Source organism: Barbus barbus (assembly GCF_936440315.1).
Source record: "Barbus barbus genome assembly, chromosome: 2".
Taxonomy (NCBI): domain Eukaryota; kingdom Metazoa; phylum Chordata; class Actinopteri; order Cypriniformes; family Cyprinidae; genus Barbus; species Barbus barbus.
In genome coordinates, this window is record NC_136730.1 from 20689536 (window position 1) to 20711503 (window position 21968).

Sequence of the window (21968 nt, forward strand, 5' to 3'; positions counted from 1 at the left end):
GAGTGTCTTTAGTCTTAAATCTTCTGTGTATTGTGATTTCAACAGCTTCCTTCTCCTTGCAACGTGTGTGAAAGAGGAAGTGGGCATTAAATGGAACAGATGTCCGTCTGGAAGAAGATTCCACTCCAATGTCATTCTTTTCTATGTTGCTCCTTTCATATGAAAATTGAACTGTTATTTTTTAAAACCTAAACATACAAATTGTCTTGCATAGGGCCACTGTCTAGCAAAAGAAAAACGTACCAGGCTGTTTCTTCATCTGTGAAATCTTTTGTGGCACTTTTCAGTGATATACCTTTATTAACTGAATTAAAATAATAAATAAATTTGTTGAATTTTTGAAATGCAAAATTTGCACCGATATGAGTAAAGGTTGGAATACATTACACTACATTTGTACAAATGTTTGCCCTGATTAGCACTGGATGAATCAGCTCTAGCTGGCCAAAGTCAGAGCAAGTCTGCAGATTTTGGTCAATCAGAGTTGACGGATTTCACAGATAATTGCACAGTGTAGGATGGGCACAGGTGAGTTTGCTGTTTTCAGAACAACTTTGAAGTCTAGTAGTGTGTCATCCTCAGTTAATGCCCAATTTTTCTTTGTGACCATTTACAAAGGTGACAAGTGTATGATGCCCAGTGTTTTAAAATCTGATTTTCAAGGTCGTGTAGTGTACTCCAGATTAGTGACATGACATTTCTCATGTTGTGACCTGTGGTTCTTCTTTCTCTCTTTTACACCACAAATTTCACGACTGAAAGAATCAGCTGACGATTGCTCAAGATGAAACCAGAGAGAAGGAGAGAGGTGCCTGAGTCTGGAAGAGGACATGGAGTCGTCACCTAAGTTTGGCACGCAATGGAATAGTGAGAGGGCTGCAGACAAACAGTCTCTGTCTGGCTTTTTGTCCGATTTCATTACTGACACACAGGCACACAAGAGCACTGAATCGTGGAAACAAAACTCAGATCTCAGTACAGTTGTCTCTATATAGAGTATATGTATGGAGCCCAGGACAGGTTTGGGTTCCTAAATTATTTCAAGAATTAATTTAATTTAATTTCTTTTTGTGCCGTTCCAAGCTATGTCATAGTGCCATGTATTTTATTATTTTGCCCAATTTAACCTTAAAACCCAAACCTGTTACCTATAATTGTATTTTTCCTTTAAAAAAAAGAGCAGACTAAACACCAAAAGCATTACATTTTGAAGGGGAAAAATAATTTGGCAATATTAAGAAAAACAAAGTTGGACATTAATCGCGGCAACGATAAATTTTAAGATTACGGTGTTTCTGGCATATAAAATATATTTCTTGTCATATTGTAGTAGCAAGGTGGAATGAATAAGACCTGCCCATAAACGTCACTTTAAATAACTGAAGTGTGATTGGTGGTTCAAAGTGTCAGTCATACTGCCCCTTCATAACTTCATAAACAACTACATGGCCAGAATAAACTATCATACAGTACGTAGCACAATTAATATCGATCGTCTAAAACTGTTTTGAGAGATTATGTGTTTGTCTAGTGAGAGTGGCACGAATATTTGTCGTTTTTGAGATTTTATGGAAGCGCACTGGCCACATCTAAAAACAAAACTTTTATTCGAGCTTTTATTCAGGGAGCTCATATATTGTGTGTGTTTTTAAACATAGGCCTGTTTCAAAGCTTTTCAAAGTTTATTTCTTTCAACGTAAGTGCACCTTTTTACGTAGATAAAAACGTTTATAGTGAAAGGTAACAGCGCGTCCGCATAGGTGTGTAACAGCAAAGCAGGACAAATGAATTCTGATCTTCAATTCTTCATCCTACTTCCTAGAGACCGAGAGCGTAATGAACCAATCAGAACGGGTTACATAGATGCATGGCAATACGCCCCGCCCTCACCTTTACAAACCAGCCAATCAACGCGCTCTCCCGGGAGATTGACTCCAAACAGGAGGCCGAGCCAAAGCCAGGTAACTAAGAAAAAACGAGACAGCGAGAAAAGCCTTCAGGGCTTGTTATGGGGTTAGCGTGAGACGAACCAGGACTTTTTTTCTGCCTTCTTTACCAGTCAAACCAGTAACTCTGGATAGAGAGCACACACAAGTACTACAACAGGTAGAGTCTCGTGCCGCACTCTCTCTCGTGTCCTTCTTCTGTCCTTCCTCGTGTACTTCAATTGAATTTCCATTTCTTTTGTTTGCTTCTCTTGGAGAAAGGTGAACCCTCGTGTTACTGTTTTATTTGATCTTTGCTCTTAATTGTAGTTTTTACCCTTGTGGTCCCTGATGGCTTCGCACAGTGATACTCTGGTGGTGTTCTTTGGGGCAACAGCTGGTGCAAATGGGGGTAAACTGGGGTCGGATGAAAGGGAATTAATTCTCTTGGTGTGGCAAATTGTGGATCTACATGAGAATAAGGTACGGACCTTTTGACCCTGTTGTAAGGTCTCTAACTTTAAACTACCCACCTAGTAATGTGCTAGTGTTAGAAACCACCTTGACAGCTGACATTCACCAACAAGGTGCGCTTTTAGAGAGCTAAACGCGCTACATTGTGATTTACATTACCAGCAACAGCTGTTTTATTTGACGATCTGTTTGACAGCTTGATTCGAGCTTTATAATGTGGTCTTTTCAAGCCACGAGAGACGAAAGCGTGCCTTGTTTGGTGCGTGTCATCGCCTGTAGGTCAGTAACCCTGCCGTGTCTGCTTTGCATTCACACAAACACACTGCCTGAGATATCTTCATCATCATCATCGCCATAGTGACTCGGTGTCAAACCCGGTGAGCTGCCTACCTAGACCGCATAGGCGCGTGGAGAACATTGAACGTTGCGTCTGTGTTCTCGACGGCCAGGTGTGTTAAAAGGGGCGCCGATAAGAAACCCCGCTAGAGTTGCATTGCGAGGCTGGTTGAAAGAGATGATGTTGTTTACAGGTGGGCGAGCTTCAGCGGACTCTAGTACAGCCGGACAGTGTGGATCTGTCGGAGCAGTGCAAGGAAGAGACCGGGCTCACGGCGGAGGAGCTGTGCAAGGCCGAGCCCCTGGAGAGCGTCCTGCAGCAGGTGAGAAGAGACCATGTGTTTCTGTAGTTTGAAATAATATTATAGACAAATTAATTAAAAGTTACATATAAAGCAGTGACCCACATCATTTTAGTATGTGTCAGCATAAGGTAAGTCTTTGATGTTGTCCATATGATTTTAGCATTTGGTTGATTTTTAGGAGGCTTGCTGTGGTGTGTGTGTGTGTGTGTGTGTGTATGTATGTGTGTGGTTTGGGTGTGGGAAGGAAGGCAGGCACAGACGCTCTGCTCTAGGGAAGAATGCAGGTTTAGTCTTGTTGTGGACTGATGTGTTGAGCAGACATCTGGAAGACGGAATGTTTACCTGCGAACACACCTACCTGAGAACCATATGTCAGCGAGTGAGCAAGAGTGATACAGACACAGTGGGGTGAACAGAATAGAAGAGAGAGGGATTAAAATTAAATGGAGCGAGCCAGAAAGATGTTCCTGTTTTTCTTTTCTGCTGCTATCCAGGCTCATTTATCAAGCAAGATATGTATAGTTTTGGGTGGCTCCTTAGTTTTGCATGTTTGTTTTGCCAAAAGACGGTTGTTGCCAAACGTGTTTCTCAAGCATGACGCAGAGAAAATTTGTTTGTACTCTGTAAACCTGCTCCCACCCCCCACTGTTTCATAATGGACACCCTCTCATTACTGTCCCACAGAAAAGTATTTAGAGCTCAGAGTTTAAGCTCAGTTTTGGGACTAGACGTTTGTTGTAATTTATATATTTCATTTATTAAAGTACAAATGGAAATCATTAAACTGTGATTGGTCTCATTTAACACATTTATTTTCTCACTTTTTTTATTGCATACCTTTGTAGCATTCAGGTGGTGGCATGTTATCTTGATTCAGTTGTAGCCTATCCCCAGGGGGCTCTGTAAATATTAACTAGTGAAATCAATTTCTCCCTGCCTAGCTTTCAGAGAGATAGCTAGAAAGACAAGCACTATCAAACCATTGGTTCATTTCGGTTCCGTTTTCTTGTTGTTTTCAAAGCAATACACCCACTTCCATCAGGTGTTGTAAGAAGCTAGGAGTGGGTGATATGACCAAAATTATTTCATGATATGAGTAACTTTTTCACAAATACTAACATATAATCACAATATAGTTATTTTTATTTAATGTGTTATTAAGATTAAGAACAAAAAGCAAATTACAAACAATAGGATACAATATAGGAAATAACATTAACTTTCCAGGTACATTACATCTGTTTAACAGTAGCATTCAAGTAAAAAAATGTAATCATCAGATGTAAAATAAAACTGCACATTCTTCACTGTATGAGTTCTTTTTCACTCAGATGTCTCAACTTGAAGCAGTTGTATGTGAATATGTTTGCATACCATGATGTAACAGAATCTATCTCTAAACACTGTGTATTGTCACCACAATATTTAACATCATTACCGCCCAGCCTTATAAGAAGCAGTGAGGGGTTTGGGGAAGGGTTGACAGAGTTTCACACAGGACTTTGACATGTTGTCTTAAGTGAAAGATTCATTCAAGATCAATTCCCTATACATATGGAATTGTGACACATTTATTTTCTCACTGTTCTGACTCAGTGTTTTTTATAAAATCCTCACCAGTGTGTCTGGGTTAGGAAACCGGTATTTAGGAGGGTTTAGAGTAGCTTACTCATAGACCTGAGTCAAACCTGATCTCTTCTGTTTGTATTGAGATGCGGTATCCAAAGTGAAACGCAGGAAAAAAACATTTATTGCTGCTGGCACTCACCTGGTGACTCGCTTTGGCTTTGCACCTGCTTTTAGACGCTGCTTAGACTCTGTGGGGATGGTGTGGTGCTAACACTGTGTGTTTGAGGGAGAAAAGACAGAACAAAAACAGAATAAACAGAATAAAATTGTTACTATGACATCATGAGTGTGTTTGTGGGAGAAAGTGATTTGAGTGTGTTTTAGAGAAAGTGTGCTATTCTGTGAGCTCGCTGAGAAAGCACAGCAGGCTGGCAGGAGCGTGTCAGTACCTGTGTGTGATGAGCAGAGAGCTTTATTTCTCTACAGACTGTCAAGGTGCAGGGAGGGTTCTGGGAAATGCCTCTATGAAAGGATGAGTGACACATTGATCCATTCTTTCATTCAGCCTCCGAAAGACTTCCAATAAGTGAAGTGGTCATTTATAGAAATGAATTAGATGGACTTTGTGTCTCACGTTTTTACAGCATTGCATAAAGTGATTACAGAATGGATTAATCAAAACCGGTTTTATGTGACTGTTGCTTAAACATCCGGGTAGTTCAGCTGGCACATCCTGTTACCTCATCTAATGACACTCCCACTTTACTTCATCCTGAACAGACAGGTTGAGTTCTACTCAAAAGTAAGCATCACTATGCCCTACTAATTTTGGAGGGCAGACAGGGCATTACTGTCTTGTGTTTTAGCATTTGGTACATTTTTCACGAAGCCTTATGTCATTATCGTTCAAAAGTTTGGAGTTGGTAAACCTTGGGGAAAAAAAAATCACACTTACACAAATATTTTAAACAGCACAACTGTTTTCAATGTTGATGATAATAAGAAATGTTTCTTGGGCACCAAATAAGCAGATTAGAATATTCTGAAGGATCATGTGACACTGATCGCTAGAGTAAAAACTGCTAAAAATTCAGCTCTGCCATCAAAGTAGTTATTTTATATTGTTATAATATTTCACAATATTACTGTCTTTTTTCAAAAACATAAAAATAAAAAAAAATTGTATCAACCCTAATCTTTTGAACAGTAATATATGCAAGGAATATTTTTTGCTGATAGTTGGTGTACAAAAAAAAAAGCAATGTTTAGTGTACAAAAGCTATTTTAGTTTCACAGGTTTTAAAATGAATGGTAAAAGCTTGACCTTAACTAATAGCCTTAAGGAGCAATCTTTCGTAGAGGGATTCTGTTTGCTCACTTGCATGTAGAACGACCCTACAGATAGCATCCCTTTCATTCAAGAGAGCAAAAATTGGAATTTGGCCTCTTTGTACATGCACGCACACACATACAGAGAGCGCAAACACACACACACACACACACACACACACACACAGAGCAAACATGACTCAACAGGACACACTGATTAATTGTCATGCCAAAGATCAAATTTCTCTCTCACTCTCACTGACAGCATGGCAGAGGAGAATGTGAAACTGAAACTCAGATCAAGTTTAACTGCCATGTGTATCTTATGCTAACTATGTAAATGCTTTTTCTCAAGGCTGGACTGGCTGTTTGACTCATTCTGTCTTTTTACTTAAATTTGAAGTTTTTCCTTTTCTAGCCAGTGAAATGTTACTCTTCATATCTAGCTTTTTTCCTGGAGTTTGATCTCACCTCTCTAATCGTGTGTAGGCAGAGGCTGTGTCAATGTGTTTTAGCAGAATGTTTGTGTAGCAGAAATTAAGTTTGTACTTAATTGTAATTAATTTCAGTTGCTAATTTGTGCAAGGTGGGGTTGTGTAGTAAAACCAGCCATGGACACACAATACAGAAGTGCACATGCACCAGCTCCAATCGCTAAGTGAATGCATTATTTTGTGTGTGTGTGTGTGTGTGTTATGAGTGTGACCGTGTACTATTTAAGCCTTCCTTGAAATTATTTAAAATGAGATGTAAAGCTCTTGATGTATACTTTTAGAATTGTCAGGTGTTTACGAAAGTCTTGTTAAGCCCTTAATGACTAACAGACGCCTCATATTTGCATGAGGTATGAAGATGGACAGGTTATATGGAAATACATCACGTCACTGTCCAAGAGCATGATGGGAACATCTGAATGAGTTGCTGTTCTGCCTTTAGTTGTTCTCAGTGGTTTGAGAGCTTTATACTGCTTTGTCAAATCCTCCAAAATTCCCAGTTTGTAGATTAGTCAGGTTATGTATGTTACACTGAATCTTTTAAACCTTTGTCAACCACTTTGTCTTGGTTCCTTTTACTTTTAATTGCTCTGGGTAAAGGCAGCATTTGCTTGTGTTATCAGCGCTGGCCCAAATGATATGAAAATTAGGCCATAAAGGGACTATCTGTTCTATTCATACTCTAGCTAGAGTCTGACAAACAGTAACTGTTCATCCCTGCTCTGTTGTAATTCACTGTAGATTTATTTAAATAGTAGAAACGTCATGTTTGATCTATCACATTCAGTCAGTAGTTAAACAATTTCTCTGCCCAACACTTAATCTGAGCTTGTATTAGCTTGTATTGTATCAAAGCACTCAAATCAGTTGTCGCTTCATAGTTGGTTAGCCTGCACTGCTGTTGACTGATGCAGGGATGGACAAGTTTACTAAACATATGTAATGGTTCATTAAAGACTTCTTGTTTTTGCTAAATACTGGTGAATGTGGGAGCCCCTATAGCTGGGAGTGAGCAGGTGGTGTGTTTTCAGAGCAGGACAAACGCTCTTCATTTGTTTTGTCATCTATCTCTCTGGTCACGTGAAATACTTCATCTGAAATGACTGCCATGACTCACTTCCTGTATTTTCACTGAACCGGTCTGACCAGCTGCTTAATCTACAAAACAAGTATATGCATGCGCATGCCCACGGAGCAGCATGTTCACATATTACAACATAATTTGGGTGTCCTCTGTGCTGCTCTTGACATTGTAGTTTTATTTATATATATATATATATATGTATATGTGTGTATATATGTACGTACTTGCTTTTTACTTTTGTCATTTAGCAGACGCTTTTGTCCAAAGCGACTTACAAATAAGAAAAAGTTACTAAAACTAAAAGTTACAACTCTATTAATACTATATACCCACATATTTAAGAAAATAAAGAAATTAAATAAAATTGACATGCATATAACAACATTTGAATAATAAACACATAAATGAATTAACTAAAATAAAAAGCGTTACTTCTATCCCTTGCCGGTGTCCCTGCCTGGTGGAGTCGCACGGTAGAGTTGATGGTCTTTACACTCTTCGGTCTTCACACTAAGAGGGCTTCACACGACGACTGCCGCGACCGCTGCCGCGGTATAATAACCTTTATTATACCAATCCAACAAATGATCATTTCAATTCAGCTGGACCCACTTTCCTGTTTATCAACTAAAAATGGCCAAGCAAGTGCACACACTGACAAGATACGCGATACAGTACGAGACCAAAAATGTATGTGTGCGTGTATATGTATATATGTGCTTTGAGAGGCTAGTCATGCATAACATCAAAACCAGCCTCCCCAACACACTCGACCCGCTCCAGTTTGCATACCGTCCAAACCGCTCTACGGACGATGCAATTTCCTCCACCCTCCACCTGGCTCTTACCCACCTAGAAAATAAAGACTCCTATGTTAGAATGCTGTTCATTGACTTCAGCTCGGCATTCAACACAATAATCCCACAACAGCTCATAAATAAGCTAAACCTGCTGGGCCTTAACAATTCCCTTTGTAACTGGATCCTGGACTTTCTAACTGGAAGACCTCAGTCAGTCCGTGTCGGCAACAACACCTCGAGCACCACAACACTGAGCACAGGTGCCCCACAAGGCTGTGTGCTTAGCCCGCTGCTCTTCACACTGCTGACCCACGACTGCACTGCCAAGTTCAGCTCCAACCATCATCAAGTTTGCTGATGACACAACAGTGGTAGGTCTCATCAGCAACAACGATGAAACGCACTACAGAGAGGAAGTGGCACAGCTGGCTGAATGGTGTGGCACAAACAATCTGTCCCTCAATGTGGAGAAGACAAAGGAGGTTGTGATGGACTTCAGGAGAAACTCCGTTGACCACCCCCCACTGACCATCGACAGCTCGACTGTGGAGAGAGTCAGCAGCACTAAATTCCTGGGGGTGCACATCACAGAGGATCTCACCTGGACCACCAACACCATGTCACTCTCCAAAAAGGCACAACAGCACCTACACTTTCTCCGCCGGCTGAAAAGAGCAAGTCTCCCTCCACCCATCCTCACCACATTCTACAGAGGCACCATTGACAGTGTGCTGACCAGCTGCATCACTGTCTGGTACGGGAACTGCAGTGCTGCTGACCGCAAGACCCTCCAGCGGACAGTGAACACAGCTGCAAAGATCATCGGTGCCCCTCTCCCCTCCATCCTGGACATCTTCCTTACACGATGCTCCAGCAAAACCAACAGCATCGTGAAGGACTCCACCCATCCCTCCCACAGTCTCTTCCAGCTCCTACCATCAGGAAGACGGTACCGGAGCATCAGAGCCCGCTCCGCCAGACTGCTCAACAGCTTTTTCCCCCAGGCTGTGAGAGCCCTGAACTCAAACCACTCCGCCCCCCTCTGAAACCCCATGCAAACCCCTACCTCCTGAACATGGACCGCCCCCCACCCCAAACCTTACCACACCAAAGAAAAAAACTGTATGGAACTTTTTTTTTTTTTTTTTTTTTTGTGCAATTCAAGTGTGCTACACACAGGTGAGTGGGCCTGTACAAACCACCTGTAGTAACACACTCTCCTCTATGTGCACTATGGACACTTTACACTATGTGCACTATGGACACTTACACACACTGCTGCGTGTGCACAATCTCACAAAAGACTCAGCAATATATGCATGTTTACATGCTCATGCACTACAAATCATCCTGCACTGTTCCCCAACCAGCTGCTGACTCAAATGTCTCTCTTTGCACATGTACAGTATTTGTGAAGCATTCGTATAGTTTGTATTTTTTTATCTTCTCCTATACATTTTAGTTTGTATAGGGTAATATTTATGTGAAGCATTCGTATAGTTGTATTTTTTATCCTTTATTCTTTGTTTGTATAGGGTAAATACTTATAGTATACTTATAGTTAAATCTGTCAGTAGGTTAGTTGTGTATAGGTTTATAGTGTTTTTTACTCCATTGTTGTATGTCTGTATTTATGTAGCACCGTGGTCCTGCGAGACACGACATTTCGTTCCACTATATGTCCCCACATGCAGCAGAATGACAATAAAGCTCAACTTGAACTTGAACTTGAACTATATGTATATGTGTGTATGTATATATGTGTGTGTGTGTATATAAAGTACAATTCAATTATTTTTTTTCATGATTAACAAGGATATTAATAAATAATAAACCAGTAATAAAACTTTCACAGTGTCACCTGTAATTATCTGAGTTTCAGTGGTTGATGTGAGGTCTTTTGTTTTTAGCTTTTGTAGCAAAAATTTAAACCATTATTGAATTAAACCATTATTGAATTTAAAACAATTTAGAACATACTACCGTTTTAAAGTTTGGTGTCGGTAAGATGTTTTAAACAAGTTTATGCTCACCAAGGCTGCAAAAAATATGATATGGAAAAATACAGTAAACATATACTGAAAACTGTAAGTTATTCCTGTGAGTGCAAAGCTGAATTTTCAGAAGTCATTACTCCAGTCTCCAGTGTCACATGATTTATTTCAGAAATCACACTAATATGCAGACTTGGTGCTCAATAAACATTTCTTATTATCAATGTTTTTTTAGAAACCATGATACCTCTTGAAGTTTGATATGTTCTTTAATTAAATTTAAAATGGAAATCTTTTGAAACATTAGAAATGTCTTTATTTTAATTTGATAAATTTAACGAATAGAAGATATATATATATACTTTATTTATTATTATATTTATTTATTTATTATTATATTTATTTTATATATATATTACTGACCTCAAACTTCTGAATGGACTAGATACAAAGGGAAATTAATCTAATGCCAACACCTGCATCTAATGCTGGGTGTATTTTTTTTTTTTTTTCCCCTATTTCTCCATTCCTTCTCTCTTTTTCACTGTTTCCATTTCTGTCTCTAGTTTCATCAGTCAGTGTCAGCTGAACTGAAGTCTCTGGGGAGAAGCTCCTACACCCTGTGTGTGGACGGACCACTGCTTATCCGACAGGTGCTACACCCCGAGGTCTCCAAAAAGGTAACACACTCCTTCCACAGTCCAAATACATTGTCATCCTTGAGTATTTCGATTTAATCCATCTTTAACTAAGGCTATTTAAACTGGAATGGAAAAGCCTAGGGTGTGTGTGTATTCTTCTGACATTTCTAAATTAGCTGTCAGTTTGTGGTATAATCTGTTTAGCAGCAACATGTTATAATCTTCACAGGAATGCTGTACTCCTCCATAGGACATTAAAGTTCCCTCAATCCGTTCTCTACCTTTTCCCTCTTTTTTACTGTTTGATCTCCTCTGCCCTTCCCTCAGGCTCCTCCTAAACATATTGTATTGTGTGCATCTCCCTTATTTGTCTGTGTGTGTTTTTGTTGTAGAATCTAGTCCTGCCAGAGTGCCTCTACACATTTGTGGATTTGAAGAAAGAGTTTAACAAATGCTGTCCAAACGCAGGCCCTGTCAAAGATCTCACTCTGACCTCCATGCTGGACTGTATCCTGCATATGCTTTTGCTATTACTGTGCAACGTGTGTGTGTGTGTTTTATTTATTTTAAATGAACATCACTATTTTAGGACTGCATTTGCATTTACTGGTTCATGTATTCAGCATTTTCAGCAGTTTTGGTAGGAATATGTGCATTCATGTGTGCATATGTCCTGTATGAGGCCTTGACATTGTTGTCAGATGTGTGTATTCCAGCGACAGTGGAGCAAGAGGCCGGACTGAGGGAGGTGAAGAACATGGTTCTGCTAATTCTACATCTCCTGGTTGAGCCTTACAGTGAGTCACTCATAGTGGATTGATCCATGTAGTTTATATACTGATAAAACCTTACAGATTTCGCTTTTGATATGCACAACTGATCACGTGATCTCATAATAACTAAACCTTTTTTTTTTTTTTTTGAGATCACAAATTCTCCACTTTTGAGACTGTAAACTACAAGTTTGAATCCGGAGCATGGTATGTACTCAGTCATATAATGTCGTAGTCTGATTTTTAATCATCTTTGGGGTTTCCCATTATAAGACTGTGGTCTTTACTATGGTCAAAGCCCATAAGAGTGCTGCTAAGCACAAGTGATTGTTACCTGTGTGTCTGCATGTGTGCATGCCTTCCAGCAGTAAGACAGAAGCTGTGGACAGCGAGACGGTCATCAGAGCTCGTGGGTTGCCATGGCAGTCATCTGATCAGGACATCGCTCGCTTCTTCAAGGGCCTCAACATTGCCAAGTGAGATTACAGCTCAGCGTAATACTGAAAGGCACACTCACAATGACATGGTGCATGCACTCAGAAAAGACCCTTAAGTACACATTAACAGTGTAATGCAAAACTCAGTAAGACCTTGAAGGCAAATCCAGCCAAATGTCAAATCAGGACTTTCACTAGTGTTTTCACTAGTGTCCAAGCTGATTTATCATAAAGAGTATATTTTAAAGGGTGCATACTAAATGTGTTGTATCTCTGACTTTGTTTGATTTGTGTGTGTGTGTGTCTTTATATCAGAGGTGGCGTTGCACTGTGTTTAAATGCTCAGGGCCGGAGGAACGGAGAAGCTCTGGTGCGTTTCATAAACCCTGAGCACAGAGACATGGCACTGGATCGACATAAACACCACATGGGCAACAGATACATTGAAGTGAGTTCACCTCCTCAAGGCATTCAAACCACGCTTTATTTTACTCTGTTCATCTCAAATATGCATTATGCAAGAGTAATCCCTTTTAATCTGAGACAGTTCTAATTCTTATATGCAAAGATTAAATGTATACTAGGCTTGTGAGAAACTACATATAGTCATAACCTACTAGAATTTGAGTTGTCTGATGATGAATTTAGAGAGACAACTTTTTGGAGAGTCTAACAGCATGCTTAAACACAGCATACTAAAGAAGCTGCATCTCTGAATTTATTGCCTTTTAAAGTAGTGTCATTAAAAATGCAGTCAACTTCAGTAATTAACAAATCGACCTGACCTATTCCTAATTTACACAGTCTGAATAATACAGTTTCGATTAAAGTCATGCGGCCCACTCTTATGAAAACTCTGTATGTATTTTGTTTCAGGTGTATAAAGCAACTGGGGAGGAATTTCTAAAGATTGCAGGAGGTGAGACATTTACGTGAAGTCTTCATTTGTAATATGAGTAGACACTTTCCATTTGTAGAGTAAATCTCCTATTGCCAGGTGTGTGTGTGTGTGTGTGTGTGTGTGTGTGTGTGTGTGTCCGTCCCTCATTTTTCCCCCCTCTCCGGGAATGAAAGACTCTTTGTGAGTCTCTTCCCCTTGCTGACTCATGCAGGGCAGGTAGAGGGGGAAACTCTATTCCCCTTCCCTCCTGCCCCCAGCTCTGGCCAGACCACAGAGAAAAAGAGCCATTCCCTCAGGGAGGAAGATGGGTCAGCAGCCTCTGAAAAGCCTCACACAGCAGGTGTAAAAGAACAGCGGCCTGCCGAGATATAATTTCAGTGCGTGTGGATGTGTCTGCTGAACTGTTTCACAGCAGAGTCTTTCTCACATTTTTACCACTCGCCATTTTTAAATGTAAAATTCCTCATCTTTTGACAGGCACGTCCAATGAGGTAGCTCAGTTTCTTTCTAAGGAGAACCAAGTGATAATCCGAATGCGTGGGCTTCCGTTCACTTCTACTCCTCAGGATGTTCTGGGCTTCCTGGGCCCAGACAGCCCAGTGACTGATGGGACGGAGGGGCTTCTTTTTGTGAAGTACCCAGACGGACGTCCCACAGGTGATGCGTTTGTTCTCTTTGCCTGTGAGGAATATGCCCAGAATGCCCTGAAGAAGCACAAACAGATCCTGGGCAAGAGATATATTGAGTTGTTCCGCAGTACTGCAGCTGAGGTCCAGCAGGTACAGATGATTTATATTTAACCCTCAGATACCCAAGCACTGGTATTTATGATGTATTATTTCACCCTTTTGCTTTTCTTTAGGAAGGTGTTATAAAATCCACTTTGTTTTGCATCTGGGAATATGGCAAAAAAATTGCACAAATAATATATTTCAGCCATTAAGGATGCAGTCATGAAATGTTATGTTACTAGTTGCGTTAAAATCTGTAATAAATATTCATATCAAAGCTATTTTTACTATGATGTATTAATTGGAATAGCCATTGATGCATTATATTGTTTTATATGTATTGTTATACCAATGAGACAATGACAAAAGCTCAGTTGAAGAAAAAAAATTTTTTTTCAGCGTCCATTGTGTGAGATGCATAACTCATAATTTTGTTAACACTTTAGATTAGGGAACACATTCACTATTACCTAATTTTTTCCTCAAACTCCTAATTTGCTGCTTATTAATAGTAAGGTAGTTATATTTAGGTGTGGAGTGGATTAAGGGATCTAAAATATGGTCATGCAGAATAAGGCATTAATATGTGCCTAATAAGTACTAATAATAAACAGCCAATATGCTAGTATATTGCATGCTAATACGCAACTAGTTAATAGTGAGAATTGGTCTTGACAATAAAGTATTGCAGAGATTTTTTTTAATCCCTAATGTCCGGTGTTACATTTTTGCTTAGAAAAACGGCATGTAAGCTTTTTCCCATCATTACACACTAGGGAAAAAAAAAAATGTGATTCCAAAAATTGCTTGTTTAAAGCTGGAGTCCATAACTTTTTTGGGTTAACAATGATCCTAAATCAATATTTGAGCACTTACATAAACTGATACACACTATACTCACTATGCTCATTGTCACGCAGTGCTGATATTGTTAACATTAATAATTTGAGAATAAGGTATAATAATAATTTGCACGGTTAGATGTGATATGAGCTAACCAATCATTAGATTGAACTACCATTGGTAGTGTGATTTATTGTAATGCTTTTTTCCTCAGTTGGTCAGAACAAACGTGGCAGACTTGTTCAGATGACAATATACGGTGAAAATTCTTATTTGGGTCATATATTCCAAGATGTAGGCTAGAATCTGTGATTCCTAAGTACAGTCCACACTGGTGCGGTGCCTGACTGACACACATACTCCTCAAAACATTAGATTCATCCGCTCTGGAGCCGTGCCGGAGCACAACCCCACGCAAGGAAGATAATTCCGCACAGAGCTGCAATTCCAGGTTTTCAAAAAGAGATGGCAACAAAAAGGCAAAACTTATGGACTTCAGCTTTAATAAAAATGAGCAACACGACCCATATGAGACACGTGTAGTTTTTATCCACATTTAGTGAAAAATGAAGTTTTATTTAATTGCTTTTCACAAACGTTGCAGTTCTGTTATTTTGGATCCTGTGGGTTAACTAGAGCAAAAAAAGCTTGGTGTAAGCCTACTTTTGTATGAAACCAGCATCTTGTTTTTTCTTGATCTTGATCTTTTGTATCTTCAAACTAGGTTTTGAATCGCTACATGTCCACTCCCTTGATCTCCACACTTCCTCCTCCGGCTCCGATGGTATCTGTGCCTGTGTTAGCCACGCCACCCTTCATCACCACCGGCAGCATGCGAGACTGCATCAGGCTGAGAGGTCTGCCATACACCGCCGCCATCGAGGACATCCTAGAGTTTATGGGAGAACACACCATTGATATCAAACCACACGGGGTGCACATGGTCCTTAACCAACAGGTGACAGAGGAACTTCATGAAACGAGACACATCAAGTGTTTCTGGAATGACCCTTTGACCCACTTTTTTTTTGGTTCATCTTTATAGGGTCGACCCTCTGGTGATGCCTTCATTCAGATGAAGTCAGCTGACCGTGCATTTATGGTGGCTCAGAAGTGCCACAAGAAGATGATGAAGGATCGTTACGTGGAGGTGTTCCAGTGCTCCACTGAGGAGATGAGCTTTGTGCTGATGGGGGGAACACTTAACCGCAGTGGCCTCTCGCCACCTCCTTGCAAACTGCCCTGTAAGAGACTGTCTGGTACTTTATGGGCCTTATTAAATGCCAAATGCTTGTTGGAAACCACATGACAAGATGAACTGTGCTGTTAATTTGGGTTAGTATTTAACGTGAGCCAGCAGCTGTAATCTGTTCCTGTTTGAGAGATGCTGATTTGTGCAGTGTTCCAGTATGCAGTCTTCTACTCCTATCAGCTGGTCTGTTTGAGATTTTAGATTTCAGCTTATCTACAAGAAAGCGGTGTGATCACCTCTGTCACTGATCTAAAGGTGCAACATTTTGGCATTTTAGAAAGAGCAAGCCTGTAGTGGCACTAAAAGAAGGCCTGTTTACTCTGTGATTTGATCTGGTTGTTTGACCTTGGCTTGAGAATGGGCCATATGTGCTCGCACTACATCAGAGAAGACTGTAGTTGTCCCTGTGCCAGTTAAGCTAAGTATACATGACATTCACACACTCTTGCAAGGTCAGCTGTGTGTGTGTGTGTGTGTATGTGGGAAAGAGAGATTTAGCATGCCCACATGGTGAAAATTTATTTTTAATAAAGCACTTTGTCATGTCTGTATCAGGTCTCTCTCCACCAACATATGCTGCATTTCCTGCGACTCAAGCTATGCTTCCCACTGAGGCAGCGTTGTATCAGCCCCCCCTGCTGGCCACTCCAAGAACTTCACAGGCCCCAGCACATAACCCTGCACCTGCTTTAGCCTACTACTCTCCACAGCTTTACATGAACATGAACATGAGCTACACCGCCTACTACCCCAGGTACAATTTATGTACAATACAAGTTTGTACAGAGATTTACTTTGGTTAAATTTAATTTTTTTTACCTGTGGCACATAGTGGAGGTAAAATTTGCTGTGCAATTTATTAATTAAACATTAGCATATTTATCATTACCATTTAAAAAAAAATATTATAAACACCAATGTTCAGTATATAAGTGTATTAGCAGAAGTAGTAATAATCACAATAACTATGATTTCTATAATAACTATGAAGTAATATACACCACTGTTGAAGGTGTCAGAATTTCAATCTATTTCAAATAAATACTGTTATTTTGAACTTTGTTCGTCAAATAATCCTGTGGAAAATATCATAATTTCCACAAAAATATTGATCATTTGATGATTAATGTTTCTTGAGCACCAAATCAGCATCATGTGACACTGAAGACTTGAGTAATAGCTGCTGAAAATTCAGCTCTGCCATCACACGAATAAAATGCTTTTTAAACTTGCTTATTAAAATCGCAAGTATTTGTTTTAAATTGTAATATATTTGACAGTATTACTGTTTTTTTTTTTTTTTTTTTCAGCAATTCAGGCTTCGGCCACGAATGCAGTCCTTGGTGACCATGAGAGTTCTTAAAAATACATTTTTAGATTTACAAATCCCAAACATTTGACATCGTAAATCTAATTGAAACATGGTTAATCAGCTTACTTCAAATGTAGCTCCTCCATTCAGAATGTATAATTTGTTATAATATAAAATGTTAATGCATCTATTTTGGAAAACCTTTTTTTTTTTTTTTTTTTTTTTCATCACAAACTCATCTCATATCTCTCTGTTGACTAGTCCACCGGTCTCTCCCTCCACGGTGAGTTATTTTGCGGCCCCGCCTGGTTCAGTAGCAGCAGCTGTGGCCGCCCAGCCGGCCCCTGCCATCCTCCCCCCTCAGCCCGGGGCACTGGTGCGAATGCAGGGTCTGCCATACAATGCCGGGGTCAAAGACATCCTCAGCTTCTTTCAGGGATATCAGGTGACTCACTCACTCACTCATTCAGGTTCTCAAGTTCAAAAACAAGTGGGGAAAAAAGTAGGGTTTCCCAAGCAGTGCACCTCTCACCTGAGACTTTATCAGGACCCTGGTTCTATTGGATAAACAGCACATGTCTTAAAGTTTGTGTAGTGTTTTATGCTGAATCACTGTGTACGTTTTGTCCTCTCATTAGCTAACAGCCGATTAGGCGGAGACGTCAGAGGATGGTATGACACCAGCACTCAGAGGAGGAAAGAGGGTTGAGTTAGTTGGAAATGAGTGATGCTTTGTTGTGGGCACGGGTTTGTGTGTGCTTTCTCTCTCACAGTATATAAATACACCGCCATGGAGGTTTCCTAGATATTCTAGTTTATTCTCTGTTGTGTGGTGGGGTTGGTAAAACTGTGTTCAGCATGCAGCATCCCTGCCCTCTCCTCTAAGGCGGGTGACACTCTGAGCTGTACGTCTAACACTGCTCACAAGCGTAGCACAGTGGCGTGTGTGTGAAATGCTGAGTTCAGGCTTGACTCCTGGCTGAACCGATGAAATGGATCAGAGCCCAGTCCACCCTCCAAGTGTGCTTTTAAGCTCTGATACAAAATGCACACTATGGGCCTCTGTGTGCGGGAAGTGTTTCTTTTTTGGCAGGTGGTCTGGACCCCCTCTTTCTTTCTATATCTATAGTGCATTCATGCTTGAACATCTTATGTGCAACCCTGTACGATGAATACTTTTTATTTCTGTTGTGCAGTGTATTGGGCTGGTGTGTTTTAAATGAATGTTTGGACTGGTTTCACCTCTTAGTTTATGATAAGGCACTGCGCTTCAGATCTTTTAAATGAACTATAAGACTTGATTAAATTATCTTAATATTTTAGCTTGCTCAATACTCTTTCCTTCATTTACGTTTACTTTTTACAATTTCAAACATACAGTAGACTAAAGGGTGTGAATGTCATCTGTCAATATTTTAATTCAATTATGATTCTTTGATTTTATGATTCAAGGTTTTGCTGCTTCATATTTTTGTGGAAACCATGATATGCCAACATTTTGAATGTTAGTAAGATCGATTGCTTAAAAGTTCTAAAAAGATTTCTTCTTTCGAACCTTCTATTCATCAAAAAACTCCTGAAAAAATTATAATGGCTTTCACAAAATATTAAGCAGCAAAAACCATTTCGACATTAAAAGGATTACTTACAAAAAAAAAAAAAAAAACTTGTAATAATTTCAGACTTTTGACTGGTAGTGTATAGCACGCACAATTGGTAAAAGTTGTTATGCTCACCAAGGCTGCATTTATTTGATCAAAAATACAGTAAAAAATAGTTGGAATTTAAAATAACTTTTCTATTTTAAAATGTAATTTATTGCAGTGATGGCACAGCTGATTGTTCAGTAGTCATTACTCCAGGCTTCAGTGTCACATAATCCTTCAGAAATCATTCTAATATGCTAATTTATCAATGTGAAAAACCGTTGTGCTGCTTAATAGTTTTCCAGGATTCTTTAATAAATAGAAAGAATGCTATAAATGTATTTACTGTTACTTTTGGCCAATTAAATGCATCCTCTCTGAAAGTATTAATTTCTTTAAGATAAAAATTTTACATCCACTTTATATAAAAAAAAAATTGCACCTCTTTTTACACCCCTAGTAGAAATGCATACTGCTGTAGTGTCACCTGTACATGTATGGACATGGTTTAGAGAAGTGCTGATTGTTGTGAGTGTAACGTGAGGCCTGTGGCACTGACTGTGGCTCATTGTGCTGTAGTACGCTCCTGAAGACTACAGCAGCTTGGTCGGAGTGAGTGATCAGGGCCGGAGTCTCATTCAGCCTAAAGAGTGGCTTTGTCTGTAGGGTCAGCCTTTCCAGGTAAGCTCCCATGATGCCCCTGTGACCTGAACCCTTCGCTTGTGCATGGACTAATACTCTAACTCCTCCCTTCACTTCCACTGCTCTGGGGTGACCTCCAATCAGAAGTGGAGTCCCGTAATTCTCTCTTCTGTTTTTACATCGGTGTAAATCTTCACTCTCTGCTTGTTGCATAATTAGTCCCAGTATGCTTTATTGATCCAAGTGCTGTTGTTTTAAGAAGCTTTCAGTTGTAATAATGCTCTTTCTCTCCAGTCTGACTAATTGGTTTGGGCTTTTGAATGTTTTGTTCGGGTAGCATCATTGTTCTTAACTTACTGCAAGTCTCCTGCCTTTTATAAGAGTTTCCTAATTATATACTCTCATTCATTTTCAGCTTTTGATTAATCCAAACTCAAATCTTGTTTCTCGCCATAGTAATTCACTTCAGTGTGTATGCATGAGAAGGGATCTTGACCTTTTCTGACCTTATTCTAATACATGCCAGTGGTGAATGTTATGTTATGTGCCAGTGGATTTTATTTAATTTGATTTCATTTAATTTTTTTATTTTATTTTACACACCAGTGGTGAATTTTATTTTATATAAAAATTATTTAATTTTATTTTATAAAAAAAAAATTGTATCTTATTAATGTATTAATAATTAAAATAATGTATTATTGCAAATATTGTATTTTACATGCCAGTGGTGAACTTATTTCATATTTTATATTGTATTTTATTTTATTTTACATGCCAGTGGTGAATTTTAGTTTCCACTGGAATATATAAAAAAACATTGCTTGCGTTTTCTTTTCTTTGTGCCAGTGGATTGGATTGAATTGAATTAAATTAAACGTATTAGGAAAAAGAAAGAAAGCAATGTTTTATAAATATTCCAGTGGAAACTAAAATTCTATTAAATAAAAAATAAAATAAAAAAACATAACATTTAAAAAAAAAAAAAAAAAAAAAAAACTTGCTATTTCTTTCTTTCTTTTTGGTGTAGCTCCAGGCGGACTCTGTGCTCATGCTGTATAACTGGAGTGGTCAGCGTAGTGGGGAGGCACTGGTGACCTTCCCCAGTGAGAACGCAGCCAGACGGGCTGTAGCCGAATGCTCCAATCTTCCCCTCTCCAGCCACCCCATCCGCCTGGTCTGCTGCGAGTGACCACACACAGACCGCTACACCCCCGAGGGAGGACCGCACTTCACCTGTCTTACCCCTATCTCCCTCATTACCTGTCTTTTGACTCTCCAGACAGTTGTCCTGTTGTTCTTGACACAAAGTAGGACGGGATCTGACACAGAAGCACTGTATATGTTTATATACACATTTAACCATGTCTGTAGCACTGCCTCACTACTTGTGTGTGTGAGAGAGAAATTGAGATCAGTGGCATGCATGCTAAACTCTTCCTGTGGTTTTTGATGTCAAGATCTCTTCTGTCCTATTTCAAGACTTAAAGTAAACTTATAATATTGCAAGCCATCAGGTTATGGAACAAGAGATCTTCCTGCTGTTATAAACACAGCTGGTCAGTCCAGTTAGGCTGCAGTCCTTGCCTTACACTAGGGAACCAAAGTGCAATGCTATACTTTATTTGTAGTTCTGGATAAAGGAATGTTTTGAAATACAGTGAGACTGTAAGATGCCAAATATATGCTTTAAGACTGTTATGCAGCACATAGGATTAAAAAGGGCATAATGTTTAGGTTTTTTTCCAGTGTACCTCTGCATTGTTTGGACTTGCAGCCTTCAGACTTATTCCTTATGTAATAGAGATCAGACCAAGTATGTACTCCATAGACTTGCATGAACTGATTTTTAGTTTAATCCATTTGAAAAGTGAATTTTTTTATTTAAAGTAAAAGATCAGTTGTTTGTGATCTACATTCATTAATGCTCCTCCTTTAGATGAATTGCATCGATAGAGGTGTGTATTCTGTTGCCCCCAGTCTGACTCTGAGAATGTGCAGACTGAACTGTGCCGAGGTCTTACCTTGTTTTGGACTTTATGATGTTTTATAAACCCCCCCCCCCCCCCCCCATGACTACATTACCCTGAGTGCAATAGAAGGCGGAACAAAATGTCACATCTCTCTAGTGAAAGAAGGGGCATTTTTTCTCTAAAGTGTATGGAATGTTTATGTATGTGCGTATAAAATGTGACTCTTAGATGCAACAAATAAATTGATATTGCTCTGACATCATGTCAAAGTGGACATGAGCTTTTTTGGTCCAGGTTTGTGTTATGGAAGTTTAGAATTTAGATACCCTGTTGTCCACAACAATTTTATTACTTTCCTTGTTTTTCATCATTTATTGGATAAAGATATATATTTTTTGCACTTCATAATTTCTAAGTAAAAATGCCTGTGGATTTTAGTTTGCAGGTTTTACCGTGTTATAAAATGATACTTAGACTAAACTACATAATATATCCAGGTTTTCTGAG

The 21968-nt window shown here is 39.4% G+C and overlaps 1 protein-coding gene across 2 annotated transcripts; it reads left to right on the top strand.

The window, feature by feature from the left end:
- Positions 1-1965: 1965 nt before the first annotated feature.
- On the top strand, positions 1966-21736 carry LOC306887397 (epithelial splicing regulatory protein 2). 2 transcript variants are annotated; one of them, XM_079445087.1, is made up of 17 exons: positions 1966-2106; positions 2256-2408; positions 2930-3058; positions 10877-10990; positions 11344-11458; positions 11653-11748; positions 11877-11931; positions 12090-12200; positions 12477-12609; positions 13038-13080; positions 13540-13841; positions 15361-15594; positions 15682-15880; positions 16444-16642; positions 17462-17645; positions 19426-19527; positions 20519-21736. In XM_079445087.1, the coding sequence occupies exons 2-16, from the start codon at positions 2277-2279 to the stop codon at positions 19510-19512; spliced, it is 2133 nt and encodes a 710-aa protein (XP_079301213.1). In that variant the 5' UTR covers positions 1966-2106; positions 2256-2276; the 3' UTR covers positions 19513-19527; positions 20519-21736. The 2 variants fall into 2 exon arrangements, with proteins under 2 accessions (XP_079301213.1, XP_079301212.1); XM_079445086.1 differs by lacking the exons at positions 19426-19527; positions 20519-21736 and having other exon boundaries at positions 17462-18849.
- The last annotated feature ends 232 nt before the right edge of the window (positions 21737-21968 follow it).